Source organism: Taudactylus pleione, unplaced genomic scaffold (genome assembly GCF_031769625.1).
Source record: "Taudactylus pleione unplaced genomic scaffold, aTauple2 ptg000041l, whole genome shotgun sequence".
In the NCBI taxonomy this organism is placed as follows: domain Eukaryota; kingdom Metazoa; phylum Chordata; class Amphibia; order Anura; family Myobatrachidae; genus Taudactylus; species Taudactylus pleione.
Genome location: NW_028284443.1, coordinates 32,669,272 through 32,688,724, shown reverse-complemented (window position 1 = coordinate 32,688,724; position 19,453 = coordinate 32,669,272). Strand labels below are relative to the sequence as shown.

Here is a 19,453-nt window from a genome sequence, read left to right as displayed (position 1 = left end):
TTTTGAATAGAAAAAAAAAAATTTATTCTTAATATATCAAATGTTCAAAAGGAGCCTTTAAAGCTGAGTACTCACTATACTATAGAATAGATTGTCCCGATGCGGATCGGAATGATATATCGTACACATCTTATAGCGTGTACACTCAATACGTCATTCGTTGCATCTTCCCATCTGCTGTTCTGCACAGCAGATAGGACGATGCAATGACTGACGCCATGCTGTAACATGCAGCATATAACATCGCGCTGCCGGACACCCGATCGTGCAGTGTGTACACTGCTTTGCACAGTCACTGTGTACACACATTGTATAGTGTGTAAACAGCTTTCGGTTTTTCCTACATATAATTTATTCATATTTAAAGAGATTACAAATATTGTCTGAGTCAACATTTCTCCTGCGTCAAATGAATTAACATAGTATTCCATTTTTTAAAGTTCTTAGACAAACATTACACACTTTGTATTGGCTATAGGATAATTGCTAAATACCTCTGTTAACCAATTCTTATTTGCAGTATCCATTTTGTTGATTTGAATTACATAAAATATTTTTGAATTATATATGAATTTGTTCCTAAAACTATGCTTTCTAAATAACTTCTTTTGTTTGTTAAAGTCTGTATGAAATGATAACAGAGGTTTTCCACCAATGGTACAAATGGCAAGGCTAGGTGTAACATCAGGGGTGACAAAGACGTAGACCACATCTGTAGTCACCTGCCTGAGTTTTTTTTTTTTTTTGGCGGTGTTGTCATGCCGCTGAAGGGAAGCTAGAGCCAGGAACAGAAGCCATAGCATGAAGAGTGAGCAGGCCAAGAAGCCAGAATAACAGAAGGTAAAAGGGGTCTAGTGCGAACTAGAGAGGATGGGACCATCCAGAGTAACAGTGGGCATGAGGCTGTAGAGGCACAGGGAGGGTGGACCATGAGGCTGTAGAGGCACAGGGAGGGTGGACCATGAGGCTGTAGAGGCACAGGGAGGGTGGACCATGAGGCTGTAGAGGCACAGGGAGGGTGGACCATGAGGCTGTAGAGGCACAGGGAGGGTGGACCATGAGGCTGTAGAGGCACAGGGAGGGTGGACCATGAGGCTGTAGAGGCACAACAGGGGGTGTGGCCATGAGGCACAACAGGGGGTGTGGCCATGAGGCACAACAGGGGGTGTGGGCATGAGGCTAGAGGCACAACAGGGGGTGTGGGCATGAGGCTAGAGGCACAACAGGGGGTGTGGCCATGAGGCTATAGAGGCACAACAGGGGGTGTGGCCATGAGGCTATAGAGGCACAACAGGGGGTGTGTCCATGAGGCTAGAGAGGCACAACAGGGGGTGTGTCCATGAGGCTAGAGAGGCACAACAGGGGGTGTGTCCATGAGGCTAGAGAGGCACAACAGGGGGTGTGTCCATGAGGCTAGAGAGGCACAACGGGGCGTGTGGCCATGAGGCTAGAGAGGCACAACGGGGCGTGTGGCCATGAGGCTAGAGAGGCACAACGGGGGAGGGGGTGGGGGGGCCATGAGGCTGGAAAGGCACAACAGGGGGGGGGGTGCATGAGGCTAGAAAGGCACAACAGGGGGGGGGGGCTGGCTGGTGGCCATGAGGCTAGAAAGGCACAATGGGGGGTGGGGGGGGTGGGGGGTGGTGGCCATGAGGCTAGAAAGGCATAACAGGGGGTGTGGCCATGAGGCTAGAAAGGCACAACAGGGGGTGTGGCCATGAGGCTTGGAGAGGCACAGGGGAGCATGAGACTAGAATTCATATGCTTCTCCAATATGGTGAAGAATGAATAAGCTGCAGGATGGTCCTGCAGCTTATCCATTCCTCATCATATTGGAGATCTGTTCCAGGAAGGAGCTCCCACTTTTCTGGAGTCTTGTCTTGGATACAGATAAATTTCATCCTCCAGGAATGTTGGTGAAATTTGTGATATGCTCTGATTACATTTTATTGAAGTATGGGTTTTTAAGCTTGCATACCTATATTCCATTTTTTGGAACATACTACACTATGAGGGGTATTCAATATGGGTCCAGCACGGACTTTTCGCTCCACATCGGAGAATTTTCAGGGATAAAGTATCGGGCGCGCACCCGCTTTATCCCCGTATTCAATATAAATCCTCCGAAAACGGGACCTGGCGAAGTGGGATTTGCGTTAAAAAACTAAGTTTCCCTGGAAAAAATTGTAGGACCCCCCTAAAGTTGTAAAAACATGGGGGATCACTATGGGTCCCCCCGTTTTAGCCTGCAAATGAAAGTCGGGGATTTAAACAGCTGCGGCAGGTGCTTTTTTCCCGACATTGAAGAAGTGATGCAGAAGAGCACTTAGGTTATTTTTTTCGTTTTTTTAAGTGGTCCCATCAAATTTGGGGTACATGAAAATGGGTACTAGCATATTTTGATGTCCCTAAAGTATGTTTTTAAAAATTCTGCAATTGTGCACCTGCCGCTATAAATCTATTCTAGAAAACACCTGCTGCATACTTGCAGAATAGCCCTGAACCTATTTCCCTAGTTTTAAACAATTTTTTCCCATTTTTTTTTTTCACCCCAAGTTTGAAATAAATTATTTGGGGTGTCCCTATTTTTTTTTTTTTACTTTTTTTGACACAGTTATTTTTTAAATGTCATTCCCAGGGGTGCAGGCTATTTTTTTTTAAGCCTGCACCCCTAAACCCCAATTCTGCACTTTTTTCGACACCTATTCAATGGTGAAAAGTTATCCCCGTTTTTTTTATCAGACTTTTTGAACGTGCCAAGTCTTTGAAATTGAATACGGTGTAAAACTAAAACCTGCGATAATGACGTCATAGGTGCGATATTAACGCAAAAACTGAGTTTTCGCACCCATATTGAATTCCCCTATATGATTCTGTTTGGTGTATTTGGTGTTGGGCTCTTGTTATAGATAATTTGGATTGTTCATCTGATTTACCCTAACAATTGAAGGAGTCATGGGTGTAAAGACCAACAGATAAGCCTAATTTATTTTGTTTGCATATTACATCAGTTTAAGATTAAAATGGATCTCTAATCACTACACTATGAGTACCTTCATATTTTGTTGTATGTCTGTTTTTTTTAGATCTGCTGCTGGCTGAAGGATCATACAGGAGGAGGTGCTGTTTATCCATTTTTTTATGTATATTCTAAATTGCAATATTGTTGAAGTCACAATCAGCATCTTTTATTTATTTGAAATAATTTTCAATAAAGTGATTTGGTACCAAGTATTCTTTATAGGGTTAGTGTGTCACTTCCGTTTTTTGAGAAGCTTTACAATAGAAATGCAAATTACATACATCACAGGTTCTCAAAATCAGTCCTCAGGACGCCAAATAGTTCAGGTTTTCCAAGTCTCCTCACAGAATCACAAGTGAGATAATTGGCCTACAGGCGGCGAAATGCGTGTTCAAGGAAGGATCTGAGTCCCATGCACAGGACCAGGACAGACTGCATAATACTCTGATAAGTAAACACCTGTGAGCGGTTACTAGTCCCTCCAAAAGAATCAAAAAAGTATTATACTTTACTCTATAGTGGCAATGTCCTAAAGGAGACTAATCACTGGTGTCCACCATAGGATGACAGAGAAAAAGATTTATCACGAGCAGAAAAATCCCTTAAGTACTTTGCACAAGACTGACTTACTTTTTTAACAAGGCCCTTATGGTAACTCTTCCATGTACAGAATGTTTATTTAAGCAGTATTGCAGACTACTACTAGAAATGTGCATAATGATGAAATCACTGCAAAACACATACTACTAGAGAGAATGATAGGAGAAGCATGTAAAGACAAAAACACGATACCAACTTGTTAAGCATGGGGAACTATGTTATGGTTGTGCATCAATGACACAGGAAAGATCAAGGTAGAAAGAAGAATGTCTTAATCAGTATTAATTATGAAAGCTAAAGTCAAAGAGTCAGGTTAAGAAAATTAAGGAGGATGGCTATTCCAGCAAGACTGCTTTCAAATCAACAATGAAATATTTAAAGGAATTCAGGATTATGGTTTGGAATGGTCATCACAGTCCCTACACTCAAATATTCCTGAAAATCTGTGGACGGAGTTCAAAGACTCAGTGCATGCAGGAATGCCTACACATTTATGATCTAGAGGACTTCTGCAAGGAAGAGGGGACAAATTCCTACAGCAAGAATAGAAAGACTCTGGTTACAAGAAAAGTTTGGACGTTTCAATTGTTGCAAAAGGAGGTGTGACTAAATTACGGACTAACAGGGTGCCCAAACTATTGTACATTCCGCATGTACTGCTTTATGTATATTTTTCTTTCAAAGTGAGCACACAAATTGTAATTGTGCAGAAACAGGTCATGCTACAATGCCTGTGTTGATATCTTTTCAATAAAAGATTCAATTCAACATGTAATTGACCAGGGGTGCTCAAACCTATAGACACAGACATACCGCATGAGCTTGGTGTGCTGTCAGTACCCAAGGTGATAGCAACATTTCCCCTGCTGAGCATAGACTTCTTGTGACTCCTCTAAACACAATGCATGAATCCTTTATATTATTACATAGCCCTTTTGCCTTGTTTCTAGCACAGACATATGGATATCGCTTGCTATTATGAGTGTTCGTTATATTCCAATAAGTTAACCACATAAAACAATAATACACTATGGAATTTCCCCCTCAGCAAAAGTACTTCCATTAGCCTTATGTAAAACATTTGGTGTTTCAGGTAAAGGTCTGATAATGTTAGGAAACCTTTTCCTACATACACATGCTTCTTGCCAATAAAGCCACTACAGGGAGGCCATTGCATTTAAAACCATGGCAAAGTATTTCCAGTCATGTCAATCATTGGAAATTTATATAGTGGTTCCTAAACGCTCTCATGTTGCTATACATTTATCGATGCATATACCTGTACTTCAATTTCAAGTTTTGCAAAACACCTTCTAAGACGGGGGTGGGAACCTTTTTTCTGCTGAGGGCCATTTTAATATATGTAACATTATTCGCGGCCTGTGAGTGCAACGCCCCCTCCGTGTGAGATCACATGAGGGAGGAGCCACAATTGCCGGTGATTACAGCAATGCCCGGAGCATCCTGAGACTGTCCCGGGGAGCTTTAAGGGCAGCGGTGTGACTGTCTGAAGCGTTCTAAGGACACTCCAGGCGGCACTGCTGCATAGATCAGTGTTGGCTAACCTTGACACTCCAGCTGTTATGGAACTACATAACCCAGCATGCACTGCTACAGTTTTGCTATTAGGGCATGCTAAAACTGTGGCAGGGCATGCTGGGATATATAGTTCCACAACAGCTGGAGTGTCAAGGTTAGCCAACACTGGCATAGATTCTGGCTGCAGGATGCCATACTAGGCACCCAGCTAGCCAGATGAGGCTAGCAGAAAAAACCTCTGAGGGCCAGACCAAATCCGGGGGCCTTATACAGCCCCTGGTGCCTGAGGATCCCCATCCCTGTTTTAAGAAATGAAAATGGATATAATCAGATAAATAAAATTATATACTATAAAACCAAGGCAAGCATTAGATATTTCTTCTGCATACACAAATTTCAATCGATCTCCCCTGGCCATTTCTTTTAATACTTCCACTTATATCTAAATTGCAGAGACACATCTTGTATACTACTATAACCCACGTGTCCCAAACACAAGGACTGAAAACCCTTCCATGTACTATTTAGGGAGGGAATCTGTCAATTGGATTTTCTATTTGGTTACCAAAAGTTTAACATTTCACTATAATTTCTTCAATTTGTTTTGTTAATAACATATAGACTTACCTGTGCAACAACTGCCTGTACAAAGGTATGTGGGTGATGCTGCTGCTGCTGCTGCTTTTGCTGAACAGCGCTTTCTATTGCTACTTTAGCTACAGTGCTTGGATCAACACCTGCTGGCACTGCAACCATTGTTGCACTACAGCCAGCATTGTTAGGGTCACTGATTGTAACAATCCTTACTCCCACTTTATTGGGAATTACTGGGACAGCTTCCCTGTCACTGTCCTCTGCTGGTCTTTTAATAGCTTTGCACTCCATTGTGCCGTTAATAGACCGTACATCGACAGGTAAAGCAGGTTGTGAAATCCTAGGCCCCGTATGGGGCACTGCAATAACTTGATGACCAGGTAAAAAAGAGGCTGTAGACTGTGTTGATACAACTACAGACGGACGTTGCTGAGGCACATCTGAATTTATACTGGGTACTACAGGTCCATTGGGCAAATCTGCGGGGTTACCACAGTGTATCTGAATTGCAAGGTTTGAAGCATCATGAGTACTACTTGCAAAATGTGACAAACTGTTGGGTAATATAGGTCCATTTGAAAGTTTCTCCACTTGATCACCTTTGGCAGTAAATTGTTGAGTAGAATCTAGAAGCTCTTGTTGCTCTGACGGAGAGATCTCACCATTTCTTACATGATTGGAAGCTTTGTGATTCGGAATGCTTTTGCTCAAATGAGCACAGTCTGCCTTTTCAAAATCACAAATCCCATTAACTTGTGGCCTTTTAAAGTCCGTTTTACTATCCTGCATTTCGGACTGTTCAGAGTTTTGCTTTAAAGAGGCTCCATTTTCCCCCAATTCCACAGATGACCCATTAGTGACCACTTGACTGGCCTCATTCTGACTTTTCCCTGAGTTTGAAGGAGGTAGAACGGAGTCACACTTTTTACCATTCAAAAGACTTCCTGTTTGCACTTCCTTTTCATTGGTTTCCCCATTGCTGGTGTTTGCAGACCCTTTTGGACAAGAAGGATTTTCCATAACTTCAATTTTCCGTTCGTGTACGTGCAAGCCTGTGGCTTCCTTTGCTTCTTCCTCCTTTTGGCAAATTATTTTATCACCCTTAAATGGGGGAGAAGCAGCAGCTCCTGACAACTGTCCACCTGGTTGTGTAAGAGCAGCAGGAAGAGTTTGTACCTGTAATCCAACTCCCGTCTGTGTCGCACTTATTGGTGCAATAATCTGAGGTGTACTTCCCTGGCTTACTGTTGCAGTAGCAAAACTTGTGTTTGGCACAACTGTTATCGTAACTTGATTGCCTGTAGTTCCTTGAAATATTGTTGCAGGGGAGTTTGAAATTAACTGGCCTGGCAAGATTTGTAAATTTGAAATTGGGACAGTTTGTACAGCAGTTTGGTTCGGCATTGTGCTCTGAACTAACTGCACATTTTGTTGCCCAACCAGTATTTGTTGCGTTGCAGGCTGCCCTTGTACTCCAAAGGAAGGTGTTTGACTGTTGGCTACTTGATATACCACCTGAGGGCTTGGTGCTCTAGCATTGTTGGGAGGTGGTATTTGAGGAGCAGGGAGTATAAGTTTTCCTCCAGGTGTTGAAGGTCCTCGTTTTGGAAGCAACAGCTGTTTAATTAGGCTGGACTCACCAGGAGTAGGAAGTCCAACACCTCCACTTTGGGCCTGCTGCTGTTGAACCTGTACTTGTACCTGCTGGGATGACTGTGATTGCTGAGCTTGCACTTGTACCTGCTGCTGTTGCTGAGCTGGTGCCTGCTGCTGTTGGTGAGGTGCTGGTGACAACTGTTGCCTTTTAACAGAAAGCATTTGGCTAACAGTAGGAGGAGGTCCTTGTGAAACTTGTGTGGTGGGGGAAGACGTCATTATAGGTGGGAGCTGGTTATTTGAAGTTGGTATAGGAGAAGACGAAGGTGCAATGTTTGTTTGCCCAGTTAACTGAACAGTCTGTCCAGCCTGAATTGCAGCTGGATTAGTGAGAACAATTTGGTGAATGGCTGGTGCATATGCTTGACCATGTTGAGCTGGTTGGCTGACAATTACTACGCTCTGCTGAGGTTGTTGCTGCTGCGGCTGTTGAACTACTGTTGTAGAGGATACTTGCTGCGAAGAGAGGGGTTTTGGAGCAATATTCTGAAAACCAATTCTAGAGGTCTGAGGATTTTGGACACCAGCTATCGTAACCACCTGCCCTGCTGCAACTTGGAAATTCTGTACAGTCGTAGCAGATACTATATTGGATGATGAAGTGGTTACATATTGTTGCGGAGTGATGATAACTGTATCTTTCTGCTGGTTGGAAGCTGGGGATTGTTGGGATGAGACCTGAACAGTTTGTGATGATGTAGTGATTAACTGTTGACCTTGTGGAAGTCCTGTTGTACCTGCTGCCATATTTTGCACCCTACCAAATATATGACCTTGAGAAACTGCTTGTTGAATAACTGCTACAGGAGTGCCTGATGTGATCTGTCCAGGTACAACGGTGTGTAGTGGGGGCTGTTGCTGAATAACAGATGGATGGTGAAACAAAGCCTGAGATCCAACTACAGTTACAGAAGGCTGCTGTCCTGGATTGCTGTGATTTTGAACTATAGAAGCTTGTGTTGAACCTCCCAAAGCAATAGTAACAGGAACTGCTGAATGTTGAACAGAACCCTGTATTACTGCAGCCCTAACTACTTCACAGGAAATTGGAGTTTTATTCTGTATTACAGTCACTGTAGTATTCTGTTGATGTTGGGCTTGACTGTGAGGATTCTGTGGTATCCGACAAATTGTCTGTGCCACACTGTGGACACCTTGAATAGGAAAAGACATTTGTGTTGCGGTCAGATTAGGAGCCTGGTTAGTTGCCAGACCTCTCTGGAAAAGATTCCCTGCTCCTTGTGTTATACCTGAAAGCACAGAGGAAATGAAAGTTATTACTATATGTGCTTATATTCTGGCCAAGAATCATCAATGTAACATTAAATACAACCCATGGAAGGGAATATACACTTCTTATACAAACACATCTGTTGCCATCCAAAGCAACTTTCCCAACTGCTTCCTATCAAGACATAAAATATTTCAGCCAATGAATAAATGTTCATAAAATGCTAATTAGTAATCACTTTACGGCCCGAGGTTTCCTCACTACATGACAAAGGTGTTTTCCAAAATATAATATAAATAAAATGTAAATAGATTTTCTTGGTAGTGATAGTGCTTTCTTTTTGGAACACATCTAAAAATTGTATTTATTTATTTTTGTATCCGTGCAGAAAATTAAAGATGGGCGTATAGAACACGAAAAGAAATCAAACAAAGATTATATATATTGGCACTTTTGCACAATTAAGGCAAGACTATTGCCTATTGCCCAAGACTTGGGCAAGACCCAAGAAAAAAAAACAAGAAATTATTCAAATACAAAAAATAAAGCTCAGAATTTTGCAATGAGTTTTGTCACTGCCGTTTTACAATGGGGCTTGCTATTACAGTGTAATAGTAATGCATCATACAACTTTGTTTTAGCTTTTGAATGTTTCTGTAGCTAGGAGAGCTGATTGCTTCATCAGATGAGACTAACATCTATATAATATTATCTTTATTAAAGTAAATCATACACAAACCTGCAGTATCTGAAACCATATCAACCCTGATAGCAGAGGCTGGTTGCTGCTGATAGTACATCTGAATGGGGAGTGGCAAGGTCCTTCTTTTCACTCCAGAAACATGGATATGGGCTTGCCCATTATTGTTTGGATCTTCTACCCTCTTTATGTTGTGATTTGGGAATACAGACCTGTAAAAATATAAATGGATTCCCTTAAACAGAGGTAATTACATATACTTACATAAACTCTTCTGAAGCAAGGAACATACTCATACATTTTATGGAAACGCAAAGAAGGAGAATTAAGTGTACAATGAGGAACAGATATTACAAAAATGGATTCAAAAAAAGTAAGGAGTTATTTGAGAAACCTTTAATTGCGTCTACATAAGTACACTACATCAATTCTTCCTCCAGTTTCATCTTAATACACTTTCAGAACCACCCCTAGTGATTATTACTTATTTAGTTAAAGGAAACTGTTAAATTACATCAAATTCCACCAAAATGTAAAAATATATTGCAAAGTGTGTATGCGACGTGAAAACTTCAAAAGCATTTTCGAATACGATTTTCAACTAGGGAAGAACTTATTTAATAATTATTAACATTTATTTACATAGCGTGTTTTGCTTTACAATTGTTAACAAAAAAGTAATAAAGAAAGCTACATATCCACGTTATCGATGCACAATAGACGCCAAATGTATCAGTGTTTACATAACACCTCAAGATACTTATTTTGCATGATAGACAATTGCTTGCCTATTGATCTGTTAGTGATGATTGGAGATGCGGGGTTCCTCTTGGGGGAGAGGGGGGGGGAGATATGGAGAGAGAGATTGTGTTAATTTTGTTTTTCCTATTTTCTTTGTACCACCATTGTATAATATTACGGTTTGTTCTGCTGAATACTTTTTTATTCATGTTGCAATAATGTCTGCTTACAATTTTCCATTAATTTTGATGCAGGTTTTACATCATGTCCTTTTAATCTTTGCTTTGATTTAAAATGTCATGTTATTGTCTTTGTATGTATAAGATGTTTCAATTAACATATTTAAAAAAAAAAGTAATAAAAGACCGACGAAGAGGTTAGACTATCTTGCTCACAAAACTTAAAACTACTTAACCGCATTTGTAGATCAATGCAAATTAACATTCCTCTCTTGTAGGTAGAACTACACAACATATTGCTAGCATATGCAGTGACATTAATGGAGAGACTAAGGGTCTTATTCTGACTGACACAAAAGCGAATGCAGCAGCATTTATTGGCGATTGCCTATCTGCACGTTTATGCAAATAGACTACAAACGCCTTCATTTGTGTACATCCATGCTGCCGATTGTGCAAGGACTGAGACTTTTACCACCCATGCATGCTCTAATACTGATGTGTGTCCATTTATGCCACCATCGGTCTCATCATCAAAATTTGTACCAGCCCAACAGCAGGTACAGTCTCTTTGTCTTTGACGACCATGGCTCATATGCTTCTGTGCCTCTGAGTATGCAGCCGCTTGTATTGATACAAAAAAAAAAAAAATAAATAAAAAGCAAAGAGAGGAATTTTAAGGTTTGCTACCATGAGCTGTGCAAGAGCTGGTCACTTAGAGGTTAGCTTTCTTGAAAGCTGAAGCTCACCCCTCCTCTCTCTTTCCAGTTCAACGATTGCAAAGCCCCAAAGGATAGGGCAAACAAAGAAAATTTCAAACAACCATCAGACGTGAACAATAAGTTGAGGGACAGAGTAGAGTACCCTTATACAAATGGCTATAGTCTATTTTAGATTTGTTGGCCAACCCCCCCGCCTCCCGATGGTGTTCGATGTACCAATGGTTTCATGCACTTCCAGGAGATTACGTGCGCAAGTGGGCGTCTTATGAATGGCTGGTGAGCGTCTGCATACACTAAGTGATCGCAGGCCAAGACATAGTGGGCGTGCTAATGCCTTGCCGTGCGATCGCCTGCCTTGCTGAGCTTGCGCTGTATTTGCATACGCTAGGTGCGAGAGAACGCATCTAGCGAGCGGGTCTGAATTAGCTACAGAGCTCAGGCCCAAACTACAGTTATTATATACTGTCCATTTGTTTAATAGTAAAGGCCAAAGCAAAGCGCTATTTTATTTTCTTGCAAACTATCCATTCCTTCAGGTTCTCTGGTTCCACTTGTTGTCACAATGTAACATTTAATAAAGACTTTACTTTGGTGCCATTTTATGCTTCTAATCAAAACTAACTGCTTCTTTAGCCACATTTTTGACAGGTTGAAAAATTACACAAAGTTATCCTGATACTTGATCGGGACCTCAACTGATCTATGGACCCCTAGGTAGGTAGCTCTAAGGGCCACTCCAGATCTTCCTTTAGAATCCATCACAAGTTAAGAGTTCCATAACAACAAGCTGACAGACCTATGTCACATCTAACACCCGGTATATTGTTATTACTCCTTATTTACTGCACCTCTTGAACTCTATAGTGGGATAATCTTTTCTTGAGCCACAGACATATCTATCTCTTTCGATCCTCTTCGACTGGACCCATTACCTGATCAGACCATTTCCCAGTTTTCTTTACCTTAAAAGTCATTGGAATCCCTCCCAAACAATGGTCCTGGTGCCTCAATGTACTCCTCCTCCAAAACCCAATAAGCAAATATGAACTTGAGTCTACTTTGAATTAACTTTTGTCAGTTAATGACACCCCTGATATATCCATTAAAGAGGCACATAAATACAAGATCAAGGGAAAATGTATTCAGTTGGGCTCCAGACCTAAGAAAAAAAAATAGGAGTGCAAATAGCTACTCTCCTAGATACAATCAGATTCCTAGGGGTATATTTACTAGAGTGCGGGTTTTTAGAAGTGGAGATGTTGCCCATAGCAACCAGATTCTAACTATAATCTTCTAGAAGGTGCTAGTTAAATGTTAAGTAGAATCTGATTGGTTGCTGTGGGCAACACCTCCACTTCTAAAAACTCTCACTTTAGTAAATAAACCCTCTAGAATCTATACAGAGAATCTTGTCGAAAATCATAGTTAATCGCCTGAAACTGTGGTTGACCACCTTAATCCACCAGGCCATTATTATATCGGGCAGAGAGACTAAAGATAACAAGTAAAATAATTGATTTGGTCTATACAATTCAGACCTCAAAGATTCATGCTTTGATCTTAATTGTCTTAGCCACAGATATTTCTTTTGGACAGAGCAATTGAATTGTTGCTCCATTTGGGCGCGAACAGCAGCGGCTACACACATTTCTGCTCGCAGTCTCCTGGGGTGGCGAGCAGAAAAGTGTGATAAGTCGGCTGTTTTAGACCCAAAGCATTACTTTAGACCGGGTCAGCTGTTATATGCGGCTAAAACCTGTGCTTATTGGCGCACACTAGTGTCAGTACGGAGCAACAACTGAATTGCTCAGTAATGCTGGCCATATACGGGACGATTGATCACACGATTTGGGCAGTTTCTACAGGTTGGACAGACCAATCATTTGAAAATAGTTGTATTTTGAGTCTTCAGCGACGCCGATGCGCGTCCCCGCCGTCGTCTAGTTGGATCGCAGATCAGATGGTTTTGCAGAGAGATCTCAACTGATCGTTTAGGAATTGACACACATTATGTGATGTGATTGATCAAATCGTATGGTCTTATGTGAAATAGTTGCATTTTACATACAAATCATCCTGTATCTGAAGGGAAGAATTTTCAAGGGAAATCGTACAACTGATCTGACCAACTTTTGAATCTCATCGTGTATGGCTACCTTAAGGCATCCACTGTGTTTGGGTGTCCAAAAAAACATTGAATCGCACCCTTTATGTCTGGTGTGATGTCACTTAGGTCTGGGGAGACTTGTTGGGCTAGGATTCTTTCCCTTTATTGTTGCCCCTCTTCTAGAATTAAAGTTATTGGGCTTTTCCGACTCAGACTTCAATTGGCACCAGAAGGTGGTGTCCCCTGTCCCATATAATATTCATCCTTTACATGGAGGCTTGGCGAGAGCGAATAGGACTAACCCCAATGTTACTGAGGCCTTTGTTGTGGGGACACAAACTTTAAATGGTGTTGTTCACCAATGTCTATTATTTCCCTACCTAATCTCTCCAATGAGTTTAATAAATCTGGCAGCTTTTGAAATTCAAAACTATTTTTTTCTATAATTTGTGGCTTTAAACCTGACAGCACCTCCCCCAGTGGTTGAGGCAATAAAACAAGCATTCCCATTTGTATAGTACCCATCCCAAATGAGATAATCAAGTACTGTTATTACTAAACAGACCTCCGATTTGTTTAAGGCAGTGTTTCTCAAACTCGATCCTCGTGGAACCCTAACAGTGCGTGTTTTCAAGTTATCCTCGGGAATAACTAGTACCATCTGTAAATCTATCGTGTTAGACAAATAACATACCAGTTCTCTAGTTAGATGATCTGCACTGTTAAGGTTCCAAGGGAACTGGATTTGAGAAACATTGGTTTAAAAGGTAAAACTTGGAGCCTGCCCTCCAGAAAACCAAATTAGAGTTGAGAGGGCATAAAGATCTTAAGAGGTCATGGCTGGGGAGAATTAACATTATTAAAATGCATATCCTTTTTAAGTTCTTAATTGTCCTTCAAACCCACCCAATACAGGTACCAGCAAGCTTCTTTGCAGCGTTGCATGGTGCACTAGGACAATCCACATAGGTGGTCGCAGGCTGTGATTAAGTTTGGAGGTTCTTTGTTGCTGCAAGACTAGGGAAGATCTCTATTTGCTTGATTTACTGCAATACTACCACTTGAATAGAATATTGACGTGGTCAATGTTGGCATAAACTCAGGCAACTGTCTCAAAGCTCTCTTTCTAGATATATCCCTTGACCTCGTTATACATTAATAATGTATAACACAATTTCCCCAGGTTGTGTCAGTAGCTCTGTGGGATGGGGTCCTCCGGGTGGGTCAGCTAGTGGTGCAAGGAGTGTGTAGTCAATATGCCATTTACAAATATTGTCTAGAAAAATAACGTACACAGCCTACAGACACACCCGGTTTCCATTTGATGGAAAAAAATAAAATAAAATAAAAAACATTTTATTTGCACTTTCAAAACCCTAGTAAAGTAGAAAAGTTGTCATACCGCAAACATTTGTAGAATCCAGATGAGGTTAGAATTCCACCTCTAGCCAATTTGCTGCAAGTTGAGAGATATTCAGAATACATTTCTGAGCGGGAGACTGAACAATCTGAACTCACTTCAAAATGTGCATTTAACCTGTGTGAAAAACAGTGCAGGAATATATTACCATTTTTAAAAATAACCATGTGTTCAAGACTGGAAATCAATCATTTAGGAATATCCCTGGTCATCCAGACAGGCTAATGTATTGGTAATTATGTCAAACAAATTATTTTTTTACCTTTCAGTTTTTATATTTCTAAATTAATGTTCATCACAATCTTTTATACAAATGCAGCAAAAGGGAAAATTGGGAGAATGAGAGAGGGAGAGATTTTTGTTTGCTGTCGTCCAAGCAAGGGAACAAGAAGTTGTTCAAATAAAAGCTATAAAAAAATATACATTCATTACAAATCATAAAAGGTTTATTTATTTATATAAAACTGTGTGTTTGGAAGACACCAGTGTTATTTTATATAGTGTGGACAGGACTAATGTTACATAACAATTTCTTAGCATGAAACAGAAATATGTAATTAAGTATTAAAAAGCCTTGTTAAAATAATATGAACAGGATAAAAACAAAAGTTACCGTTTAAAAAGCAATAGTAAATTAATAAATGTATTGCAATGCATGAATCACAGGACAAATCAGTTTAATACAATTGTGCTGGTCATTACTGTGATTATATTGAATAGCTGAGGATTAATAACAGCCCTTATATAAATTTAATAACATGACAATTGTATCAGAATAAAAATTTTAATCTGATTGAAATTTAATGACTCACACTGTATTCAAAGGTAGCTATATACGAATGTCAAACATATTAATTATTTCTGAGAAAAACAAGAAATTCACAAATGCAATCTGCACTCACCATTGACAGCCAAACTTTTCACTGTCTATTTCTACAATTCCAGGAGGAGGCACAGCATGAGTCGGGACTGGTCTGGAAGCTAAGTGAAACATATCAACATTTTTAAAAGAGAAAAAAAAAATAATTCCAATATTTGTTTCTGATAATGGAAGAACAGAACTATTTACAAAAAATAATTGCAACACAAAAGTTATTAGTGCACATAGTTGTAACACAAATGAATTAGTTGTGAATGCTGGTTCTGTGAGTGGAGAATGGAGTTGGGCCTGAAACAGATGGCCTAAGGTGACAAATAGGCCAGGAACACCATCCGAGTCATATTGCTGCACACAGTTCAAAATCATACTACTCCCACCAAAATGCTCATCTTTTGCACTGGATGGAGGTTTTTCTTTTCGCATTGGTTTTTCTCCAGCATGTTTCTTTTGAATTAACACAACCCTCTGAAGAAATCCCAATAAGGGAAGAAACGCGTTAGGCTACTGAGAGATTTCCACACAGGTTTACGCCAGGCTGCACACAGACCACTGTGCATGCTTCGCCACTTGTGTCTTTTTACTCAGCGCTTGGACTGATAAACACGAGTCATTGCTGTGCACGGATTACAACTCCAGCTCCCAGCTTACCTACATGTGATTTCACCGGCCAGCACTCGGGGAGGCGGAGATTAGCAGTCCTGCTAACCATACTGGATTTTCCCGACTGGTGCATTAACACCCTCTCCGGGATAAAGACAGAGACCGGGAGGTCTAACTGTATTTGGGTCTCTGGAAACGGGGCCTTACATCACGTATTTACCGATCACACAGATACGGAGATCTGGAGACGCACCTATCAATTTACTCAGGAACATAGATGGAGGTAAAGATATAATAACGGTTTACCAGCCAAATATACATCTGTCTGTTCATTACTTTTGCCTCTTCACACGGCTTGGCACTATGTATCACTAAAGAGGGGAACGGACAATTTGTTTCCATTTATATGAGTTGGAACATTGTTACCAAAGTAGCAACATTCTCTGCTTCTTCGGCCAAACAGCCTAAGTATATGGAACATTCCATTGTTCAGTTCATACTGTGGGACTGATTGTTTTTCAACCATTTCCAGTCATTGGCGCTAGCAGGGAGCTCAGTACATAAGAGCATCATTCCTATGTTATAAATCCTTTTTCAGGAACACTGTTGTGGTTATCTCATATATACAACAAAAATATTTTTTGATGTATCATTGAACATACGTATATTTATATTAGGTTGTGTTTTCATTTTTATGTATATGGTTTTTACATGTTTTAGTAAAGGAATAGTCAGATTAGCTATCCAACATTAAATCCTATTGTATTTTATCATTTATGTGGGCTCATCTATTTTCATTCAAATTTTTAGTTCCCTTTTCAACGCTGTCTATGTTTCTTTTTAGTAGTCCACTTTGTCTTGACTACTCTAAAAACATTATTTTGATCCTCTCCAAAGTGATTAAAGTAGAGAGAATGATACATGTGGCATAGCGATTTAGTTATTTTTTTGCAATGGTTTACTACGTGGTAGAATCCGAGTATCCTTGCTTGATGTCGAGATCACAGAGTACTTGTGTAAAGATAGGCCTGGAAAAATGAAAAATGACCCCAACCTGCTTACTGGCCTTCCAAAAGTAGTGTACACCATGTTCTTGTATTTTTGAGCAGGATGTACATTCTAATCCTGGGAAAAGTAAGATTTATTTAGATTTATTTGTATTTATACTGTAAATAATTAAGAATGCATGGAGGCCAAAGTCTTAAGCAGCTATTTAATCTAAAGTTACCGTTTATCATATATAACGCAGGGCATGTACAAAAGGGGGTATAAAAATGTTAAAGACATTATAAAGAAAACAAAAAGGCTCTCAGACTATTGTCAAAACATGTCTAACGAGCACTAAATAGAACTTAAATTGTGTTATAAGTAGGAGTTTGACTCCAATACTGCAGGCAATGGGAAAATCGAAGCAAAACCATACACTTGTCTCAAAAACGTGTATGCACATGTCCATTCAGCATACATTAACTAAATAATTCTTTGAGAAAATGCATAAAAATATTTTAAATAATGCCTATATGTATGAGGCCTAAAAGTGACAAATATAATTGTTGGGGTTTTTGTTTTTTTACAGGGAAAAGCACATAAAAATCAGAAGATAAGCATCTTAATCAATGGAACATCTGACTCAAATTATAAGCCTAACAGAGCTGATTATCTTGGAATTACACATAATTTGCCGTCAAAGACCGTGAAAAATGCATCAATGCAGTTACTAAAGGTGCGTACACACGGTACGATATCTATGAACGATAACGATATCGTTCGACTATAAATAGTTCATTTTTATGCAGCGAACAACCAACGATGGGAGTTCCCGCATGGTTGTCTATACATGCAGGCCAACTTGGATGATTTCTTCAAGATTTGCCAGTTCAGAGATGTGGCAGGATAACTTCACTGAGAGAGATCTATCAAGAATATCTTTCAGTGTGTACACCCAATATCGTTTGTCCTGCACTACAGAAAAGGTCAAGGGAAATCGTTCAGCGATATTGTTGGTTGTGCAGATCGTACCGTGAGTATGCATCTTTAGATTTAGAAAAGCAATATTTGTGTAGTTTAACAATATATTTTTTTTTAAGGTTTTTGAAGTAAATTATCATTTTAGTTAAACCACTGCTTCAATACATATAACATTTTCACCCACCACTGTTTGTAGAACACAACGTAAATGCTAAAACTTTAGAGCTTGAAAATCTACCTGGGACTGGGCTTGCATTGACAGTCGCACTAACATGCTCCACTGTCTGAGGACGAATTTCTGAAACCACTTGATGATTGGAGCTTTGATGTTCAATAAGTTTGACAGCCGTAAGGGCATCAGGTCCAAACATTTGTATGTCCATAGAAATAAGACACGCCAGTGTATCTACAATGATAGAGAACATTAACAACTTTTAAGTATTAATATCTGAAAACAAAATGGGAAAAAAAAGGTAATTTCTAAAAAGATTTAAAAATACCACCGACTCTAGAGGTAGTAGCAAACAAGTAACAATGGTGTTTTCACATGTAATATTGAATAATCTTTTTTATAACGAAATAGCAACAATGCCACAATGATTTATTATTAAAAAAGTTAAGTTCAAATATTTATCAATATTGAAAAATATAAGAAAGGAACAGGCAGAAATTCGTATTTTGTATGCTGGTGTTTAATTATATTTTATACTGAAAATGCAACTTTTACAAATATTAATAACTATCCAGACACAGTTCTCTAGATGTACATGGTATGTCATTAGAATAAATTACGCACAAATGGGGCACAGCAACTTCAGCACTTATTAATCACATCTGTAATATTGTGGGGCATAATTATCAACAACTTTTACTCCTGATGTAACCCAGTCAAATAAGATAGTGACATATAGCTGGACGCATCTCGAGATACAACTGACCATATAATGCACCTTTTCATGTGGGACTATCCCTGCTTACATTTATGTTGTCCCCATGAGCCCCTCCAATAGCTCAGCACTGTATATTGTGCGGTTAGCCATTTAGGAACATTTTAATTTAAGTAATGAACTGTAAAAATAATAATGACACCAAATCATGTTTGCACACAGGATTTATATGTTTCACAAAAGAACTGGACGGCTATTATTTGCAACTCATATATTCTAAATACAATATGAGCTACGCAGAATTTTTCAGATTAGTTTTCATATGCAATAAGAGTTCCTCTTGGAGATCCGGAGAGAGATTGTGTATATTTTTATTTATGGTAAATTGCTATTTTCTTCATAATACCATTGTATAATAAGTATAATATTACTGATTGTTCTTTTGTATACTTTTATACTCTACATTCTTAGACAGATGTAATACTAAAAGAAGCGTTATAATGCATGCTCACAATTATCCATTGTACTCTTATTTTGATATATGATATACAATATTTTAGTTTATTTGTCGAGTTAAAATGTCAAATAACTGTCTGTGACCGCATAA

General features: G+C 39.5%; 1 protein-coding gene across 1 annotated transcript in view; it reads right to left on the bottom strand.

Annotated features, from left to right (window-relative positions):
- The window catches only part of ARID2 (AT-rich interaction domain 2), a 110,416-nt gene that overhangs the window by 19,270 nt on the left and 71,693 nt on the right, over window positions 1-19,453 (bottom strand). The window contains exons 11-15 of the mRNA XM_088458063.1: window positions 18,198-18,365; window positions 15,414-15,492; window positions 14,494-14,628; window positions 9,382-9,554; window positions 5,789-8,661 (exon numbers count right to left, since the gene is read on the bottom strand). Coding sequence (XP_088314189.1) covers window positions 5,789-8,661; window positions 9,382-9,554; window positions 14,494-14,628; window positions 15,414-15,492; window positions 18,198-18,365 — 3,428 coding nt within the window. The remainder of the gene's footprint in view (window positions 1-5,788; window positions 8,662-9,381; window positions 9,555-14,493; window positions 14,629-15,413; window positions 15,493-18,197; window positions 18,366-19,453) is intronic.